This window comes from Brachyhypopomus gauderio, unplaced genomic scaffold (assembly GCF_052324685.1).
Source record: "Brachyhypopomus gauderio isolate BG-103 unplaced genomic scaffold, BGAUD_0.2 sc86, whole genome shotgun sequence".
NCBI lineage: Eukaryota > Metazoa > Chordata > Actinopteri > Gymnotiformes > Hypopomidae > Brachyhypopomus > Brachyhypopomus gauderio.
The window spans coordinates 339,435-347,470 of NW_027506907.1; the positions used below are offsets into that span (position 1 = coordinate 339,435).

General features: G+C 41.6%; 1 protein-coding gene across 1 annotated transcript; it reads left to right on the forward strand.

The window, feature by feature from the left end:
* The first annotated feature begins 433 nt into the window (after positions 1-433).
* Positions 434-7,246, forward strand: LOC143493396 (tetraspanin-1-like). Its single transcript, XM_076991804.1, has 8 exons — positions 434-543; positions 3,206-3,287; positions 4,273-4,488; positions 4,941-5,015; positions 5,223-5,330; positions 5,415-5,549; positions 6,196-6,282; positions 6,493-7,246. Exons 2-8 carry the CDS (start codon positions 3,231-3,233, stop codon positions 6,541-6,543), a joined length of 729 nt encoding a protein of 242 aa, XP_076847919.1. The 5' UTR covers positions 434-543; positions 3,206-3,230; the 3' UTR covers positions 6,544-7,246.
* Positions 7,247-8,036: the final 790 nt, after the last annotated feature.

Sequence of the window (8,036 nt, forward strand, 5' to 3'; positions counted from 1 at the left end):
TTTATGTGAGTGTATTTAAATTATAAACTGATATAAAATTACTTCTACTAGTAATACACACACAGACCACAAGCCTGTGAGGGAGACATGAAGAAAGCACCAGCATCTCCATGAAGTGAAACAGGCAATTTTATGACTTTAACAGCACACGTTAGTGGCACAAGATTCCTGAATGTGTGTCCTGTCATTGGACGTAAATCGAGGTTTGATAACAGATGAGCTCGTGCTAGTTATCTGCTGTCTATGACATCACATACCTTCTACCTATTTAAACAAATGACTGTGAACTCATAGGCTACTTTACTTTAGAACAGGTTAAATGATTGGATAGCTTTGATGACTCATCAACTTATGCTTTGACCTCTGTGTTTTTGGAGTGGACTTTGACCAAAAGAGTGTGCTGGGTGAAAAAATAGCACTCTGCTGAAGCCCCGCCTCCTAGGGTAACCAACACCAACGGTCTGGTGACATAAACCCACCACACAGACTTTTCTACAGTTCAGACTTCTAAACACCCGCTTAAGGGCACTCATCTGTGGACAGGTAAGATTTTCATTTGTCCATTCTAATATATATATATATATATATATATATATATATATATATATATATATATTTTTTTTTAACACTGAAACATCACATAGACATGTTCTAATGGTCTCAAACACTAGATTTCACTGCATTTAACTAGAAGGCAGAACTCTCATCACACAGATGATAACACTCCAATCTCCGTTCTGTTTTAGTTTGAACTTTCTTTCTTTCCACACTTGCTTTGTATGCATTTGTATTTTTTAACTTTGTGGTTTCAGTTGTGGATGGTGCTCTCTGTTCAGTATACATGCACACACATACTTTCTCTCTCTCTCTCTCATTTTCATCAGTACGGGTCATTTAATTGACTTCTATTTAATTGCTGTTATTAGGAGGTCCTGGTCATGTCACCCTATACCACCTTTTGTTATCTGTCCATGTAAACAGATATGAAATCAGGTTAGTTATATAAAACTAAAGGACAAGTCCAGCCTTGCTCTTCAGGGAAAGCCGAACACATATATCATCCTGCATCACGAAAAACAATGCAGTGTTTATCTCACGGCTGTTTATTTTGAGATGGTAAACAGGTCACACAAGGATAAGCCAAAAAGTAAACTGTGTTGGACGTGGTCTTTTTTAACCATTATATAAGGCTGCATACCAAGCTCATACACTATACCGCACTAGAGCCTTTAGGGCTTTCAGATGAGGATTTCAACTAATGTCAAAATTCATTTGGTACCAGAAGGTGCTTGTGATATGTTTTGACTTGTGGTGCCTGTGTTTGCCTGTGGGTAAGCCCAGTGTTTGATCTAGCTGTTGGGAAGCTCCTCAAACAATGGGTTGTACATTAAGCATTCATTAAGCTCTGTGTTCAGTAACACAGCTCCAAGACCATTACCACAGCTCCAGGGACAGTAACACAGTTCCGTGTGCATTAACACAGCTCTGTATTCATCAACACAGCTCCGTGTTCATTATCACAGCTCCGTATTCATTACCACAGCTCTGTATTCATTAACACAGCTCCGTATTCATTAACACAGCTCTGTGTTCATTAACACAGCTCTGTATTCATTAACACATCACAAATCCATTTATTCCTGATTGGCTAAAAAGTTTACAACGTGTCAAAAATTGTTTCTGGAATTCTTTATTCTCATTCATCCATTTATTCATACCTTCACATTACCATTGTTACGGCCTTACTTAGACGAGGTACATAACATATGGCAAAGGCAATTTCCTCTAGTGGTGGCAGGCAGGACCAGGGGCACCTGGCTTAGTTTGGGCACCTGGTTTACAAGGACAGAGCTCTGCTACATTTTTAGTTATTGGTTCTGTACATCTACATACTCTTCCTGTCCTGTGTACAGGAACCTCCTATTACCAGAACCAGATGCTCGGATTCATCACATTTCTCCTCCTATTGGCAAATGGTCTCAAAGTCCATTGGCTCTTTCTGGCTTCTGGGATCTGCTAATGGCCATTCTTTTAAACTATGTTCATGTTCAATGACCATGTGGAAGAGCAATAAGGAAGTGCAAAGGATCTAAGTAAAGTGTAACACCAGATGACGCACACACTTAATGAGTCCGTTACAGTTTATCAGCTTAGCTGTAGTGTAAGAGTTCAGCTGTTTCCAAGGATGGGTTTCCCCCTGTAAACTATCTGGGTTCATCTCTGCCTCAACCACCCTGAGCCAATATTACAAAAGCAGCAGGACTGATCTCAGATCAGTGTGACTCCACTCAGCACTGAGGTGCAGCGGTCGTAATGATGCACGTTGCCTGATCATGTGTTACCGACCTGGCTGTGGTTATCAGCAGGCGTGAGGCTGTTATCACGGCAGACTGCTCAGACCCACTGCACCGTCATCGATTGGTATAGATTTATTACCCATGTAAAGAAAGAGGTGAAGTTTTAACATCATCACCTGGACTTTGCTTTAGAGGGAAATGTTCAGTGTTGGCAATAGTACAGTACAGTACGAGCTTTACAGTGTACTGTTGTCTGTGGGGACAACATCCCTGTTGATATTATGGTGAGGATGGAAGATCACTGGTGTGATTGTTCCGGGGATAGAAGGTCTTTAAGCACTCATATACCGTCTATATCTCCATGCAAATTAGTACTGAAGTTGGGCTCGCGTATTTGTGCATGAAAACGTGTCAACAAAGACTTCACGCTACACTGCATGTGGTAAACGTGGCAGTGTCAAAGGTGCGAGGACGAGGAAGCAGACGAGGAAGCACACCGACGTGGCTGCGGGTTCGCACGTCGACACCAGTCACACGCAAGAACAGAAGCGCTCGTGTTTTCACCACCAAATACTACATTCACGCCATTGTAGGCTGTGTCAGATCAAAGGGGGTGGGCACCTTGGGGGGTGGGGTCACCTGGGGAAGAGTGGGGTTGGGGGGGGTCACCTGGGGAAGAGTGGGGTTGGGGGGGGGTCACCTGGGGAAGAGTGGGGTTGGGGGGGGACATATCTGAAGAGTAGCTGCAAGGTTGCATGCTCTTCACACTACTTTCTGACCTCACTTAGCACATATGTGAGTGTGAGACTGAAGGGGGTGTTGTGGTTAAAGCAGCTCAGAGTGGTGGAGAGTGTCCTGTCTGTTTGACCCTTTAACTATTTTCATTTTAACTTCTTCAACTTTTTTAGGACCACCAAGGCACAGCGAGGCAAAATGTGCTGCTCAGGGCTCTTGAAAACCTTCATGTTCATCTTCAACGGCGTGATATTCGTAAGTCGCCTCTTAGTGATTGAATCTTGATGGGAACTGTAGGTCCAGTGGGGTAATGTGGTAGATTTCATCAAGTCCATTAATGTACTTAGACCAGACACTACATAATTAAAGTATGATTCATGATATTGTGTCTCTTGTGTTATGCTATCTATCTGATAATTAAAGAGCTATCAAAGTTCAGAGTTTTAATAGACCCTAAAGGTCATGAGTTTTATGCTATCTGGCCTGAGACCAACTGTGATGTTGGTTCAAAGTAGATCAAAAGCAAGGGAGACTGATCCCAGAACAGTGGAAAGAGAGCAATGTCTGTCACTGGCTCCATATGTCAACTGGCCACCATAACTCCTTATCTATATGAACTTGTGTTATGGTATCACATGCATACATTATAGTTCTAATAAAGACAGTGTGTGTGTGTGTGTGTGTGTGTGTGTGTGTGTGTGTGTGTGTGTGTGTGTGTGTGTGTGTGTGTGTGTGTGTGTGTGTTTTGAAATCTCTATAAAAAATCAAAACTCATGTACTGCAGAGATCCTTTCCAGAACTTAGATTTTATGGAGGAAATTCTTTCATTTATAGTTAGATTTGTAAGTATTTGGTATGTCAGGAGGATGCCTTACCTGTGTGATGTATAGGGTAAGGCATGTTTGCTCTGTTGTTGGTTTAGCATTTCACAATTTTCTGGAGCTCTGTGTACACTGTTAAAGTCGCATGAGGCTGTTTCTTAAGATAACATGTGGTCCATTTCCCACACCCCCTATTCAAGATCTTTGTTTCTTTGTGTCTCACCCTCTTATACTCCTCGTCTGTCTCACCTTGTGTGTCTCTTTTGTGTCTCACCCTCTTATATTTATCGTCTGTCTCCTCTCGTCTCTTTTGTGTTTTACCCTCGTCTTACCCTCTTATATTCCACATTGTTTCACCTCGTCTGTCTGGTGTTTGTGTCTCACCCTCTTATATTCCTCATCTGTCTCATGCGCTGTAGCTGGCAGGTGCTGCCATCCTGGCCGTGGGGATCTGGGTGACTGTGGACAGCAGCTCCATGCTGGGTGTGCTCTCTCACATTGAAGATGCCCCTCCTGAGTTAGCGCAGCTGGCTAACGTGGGTTACCTGCTGATTGCCATCGGGGCCGTCCTCGCCCTCATGGGCTTCCTGGGCTGCTGCGGGGCTGTCACCGAGAGCAAATGCATGCTCCTCACGGTGAGTGTGAGCCTTGACCTCTGACACTGGCAACTGTTCCTTGACCTCTGACACTGGCAACTGCTCCTTGACCTCTGACACTGGCAACTGCTCCTTGACCTCTGACAGTGGAAAATTAAAGGCAAGGTGTATTGTGTTATGACACCAGTTTAATATTGGGCTATAGGGTGTGTTTTTTGTTTGTTTATTTATTACAGCTTTTACAATTCTTTCTTTTCTTTAACAGTACAATTTGCTCTTATCATTTCATTTCAGAATATAATTTTATAAAGAGTATCATTTGCTCTTAAAGATACACCGTGCACTTTGGGATCTACTGTCATTCACTGATTACGTTTTAAATTAATTAATTACATTTATTATTTCATTATTATATAATTTTCTTTTTTACTTATATTCGGTGAATATTTCATGAATATGAGACTTGAGACTCTTCTTTTGCTTTTCTGTAGTTCTTCATTATTGTCCTCATCATCTTCATCGCTGAGGTGGCTGGGGCCATCGTTGTCCTGGTGTTTCAGCCCTTGGTAAGATCAAAAACTCAAAAGAAGCAATAAAAACCCCAAAAGTCCACTTCTACTGACTCTGGCCTGAGTCACTTGGCATTCTCTCCTCGTTATTTCTTTCTCCCTGAACAATGAGCAACGCGCGCCCTCTAGTGGTTGGAGGCACAAACTAAAGGTAAACATAAAGACGACTCAGACGTCAAACCGCTCTCTCCGTCTCTTTCTCAGGCAAAGGAACTGCTGATGACAGTTAACGAGAAATTTGTTGAGAGCATTAGGAAAGACTATGGACGAGATGAAGGATTCACAAAGCTGATGAATGAAACTATGACTCAGGTACAAAATCTTATCTAATCTAATAAACAAACAAGTTCCTGGTGTTATTCAAATGAATAAGTGTAGGTGCTTGTGTCCTTTTAGCTGAAATGCTGTGGATATAACAACTACACCGACTTCACTGGATCTCCTTTTGAAACACGCAACAACACATACCCAGAGACCTGCTGCAACAATCTCACAACATGCTCTCCGTCTGCAGCAGCGTCAGCGTCGAAGGTCATAAACTCAGTCTTAATATCTGATTACAGTCTGATCTTAAGTATAAGTATGTTTGAGAATTCGATGATGAGTTTAATGATATTGATTTGGGTTGGAAATATGAAATATGTAGGTAGTGAATCATTGCATTGAAATACACAAGAAACAGGACTTAGACCATGAAGGACCTCTGTCTGAAACATCCTGTTTCTCTGAAACCTGTAAACATTTTTTTTTTTGTCTCTACATCTTTAACTACAGTATATTACAGTTACACCTTGAAATCTTATTTTGGACATCTGGCATCTAATACTCCAACAAGTGTGTGTGTGTGTGTGTGTGTGTTTGCCTTTGTGCATTAGATGCCAGAATGAAACTGAATTTAAAAAATAATACAAAAATAATCTGTAAATGTTTTTCAAGCCAAGCTCATATAGTCTGTTTTGTGACCTAGGTGTTTTTGTTAGAGGTGTCAATTCCAGGTTCATAGATTAAAAGTCCTCACCAGGATTTTGCTCAAGCTTGCTAGATTTTCTAATTAGCAATCTAGGTAGAATTAGTGGAATCAACACAATCCAGGAAGCCTGAGCAAAATCCTGGTGAGGACTTTAAATCTATGAACCTGGAATTGACACCTCTAGTTTTTGTGTCCTTCTCTGCACAGGTGGGTTGTTTTAACGCTGTGGTGAAGTTCATAGAAGACAACACTACCCTCATTGGGGGCGTCGCCCTTGGCATTGCTGCCCTAGAGGTATCAGACCTGAAAATCAGCACTGGAATCTGGAACTGTTTGTTACAATTAAGATCTTCAAGTTACCAAGTATCATTAAAATAAAAATGTGAATAAACAAATGTAAATAGAGTTAGGGCTCATATTCAGCACCTCACTTGAAACTGTTGAAACTGGCTTTCTAATTCTAATTCTAATTCTTGCCTTTTGATTTGTCTCATTATTTCTTAGATTGCTGCAATGGTCGTCTCCATGGTCCTGTATAACAACATTGGCAAATAACTTCACAGCTGGAATCACAGCATATATCAGCATATAATCCACACACACCACACACCTAGCCCCCCTAGCCAGTCACTGAAAGTTTTTATTTTACACAAACATGCCTAACAGGCTAACAATTATTGGGAGCTACTGAGAACCAGTCATCCCATTGTCATTAATAGAGCAGCGATAGATGTATATTAATTGTCCTCAGTAAGGAATTGATGGATAACATTAGCACTGCTAGCAGTGCCATCCATGCTCAGCCTGTCCCTCCCGAGTTCCACCTTCACTCCATAAACATGATCTTCATGTGAAGACCATCTGCTCACTTCCTCCAGCAGAATAGCAGCACGCTGTGCTGTGTTCATCTGCAAGGCATTACACACGCAATCACCAGCGTTCCACCACGGTCTTCCGGTTTGTTAGAGACACTGGGTGTAGGTTTTGTCTGGAAGTGCAAATAGATCAGCCACACGTTGACACATAATGGCTTAGTAGGTCAACAAAGCTGCAGAAGGTTTATACATGAAATACATGAAGAAGAAAAAAAAAGTGTTCCAGTGTTGAACTTCAGGATGCGGGAAGGAGAAGTACTTGCAGAGCAAGTCTAATTCATGTCTTTATATGCATATAAATTTCTTCTAGATATTTTTGCATTGTTTTACGTCATTATTGTAATTAAATGTTTCTGTGTAAAGCTAAATTAAACATTGTGATTTTTTTCAAAGAAAAGGTTGTGAGACTTGTTGTGTGACATAGCACACATAGTTTGCAATCACATGGAGGTCTGGGGGGGGGGGGGGGTGCTTGGTGTCTCCCAGGGGCCCATGGCACAGGGTGTCCACAGTGACTGGACCCATGGAGCAGGATCCAGCACATAGCTGGTAGGCAGAGCATTCATGTAATGGCATAACCAAGTGACTGCAGGAACATTTATACCAAGTATGGGCTGGAAAAGACAGTGGGCGAGTTTGAATTCTATATGTGCACTGGAGTCCATAAGATCCTATTACATCACTGGTTGTTGTACATTTGGACTTGGGTGGTCCTTCATACTAAACTGCTATACTATCGTTGTTTGTCACATACTAGATAAAATGACATCTGAAATGACCAATGATGGCTTAGTTACCTTGAAAAGATAATTCAATTTCTGATTACTCCTTTAAAAAGTAAGTTAGGGACTTCCGGGTGTCATGGCGAGATAGACAGCTAGGGAGAAGAGCTCTGACCTCGCTTGAAAATAATTCTTAAACTCACTGATCATTGTGCAGCGAAACTCATTTTAATTGACGGAGAAGAGAGTGTATATACAATAGTCACAAACGTATAATGAGTAAGTCCTCAAAATCAAAACCAAATCCCGCTCCACCGAATATACGGAATACAATTGCTAACAGCTAGCTGCAATGGCGTCTCCTACTAGCCGCTCCTCCAAAGAAGAAGGAATCTCAATGACACAACTGGTGCAAGAATTGTCTTAAACAACGTGCGAGCAAAAGAGAGGA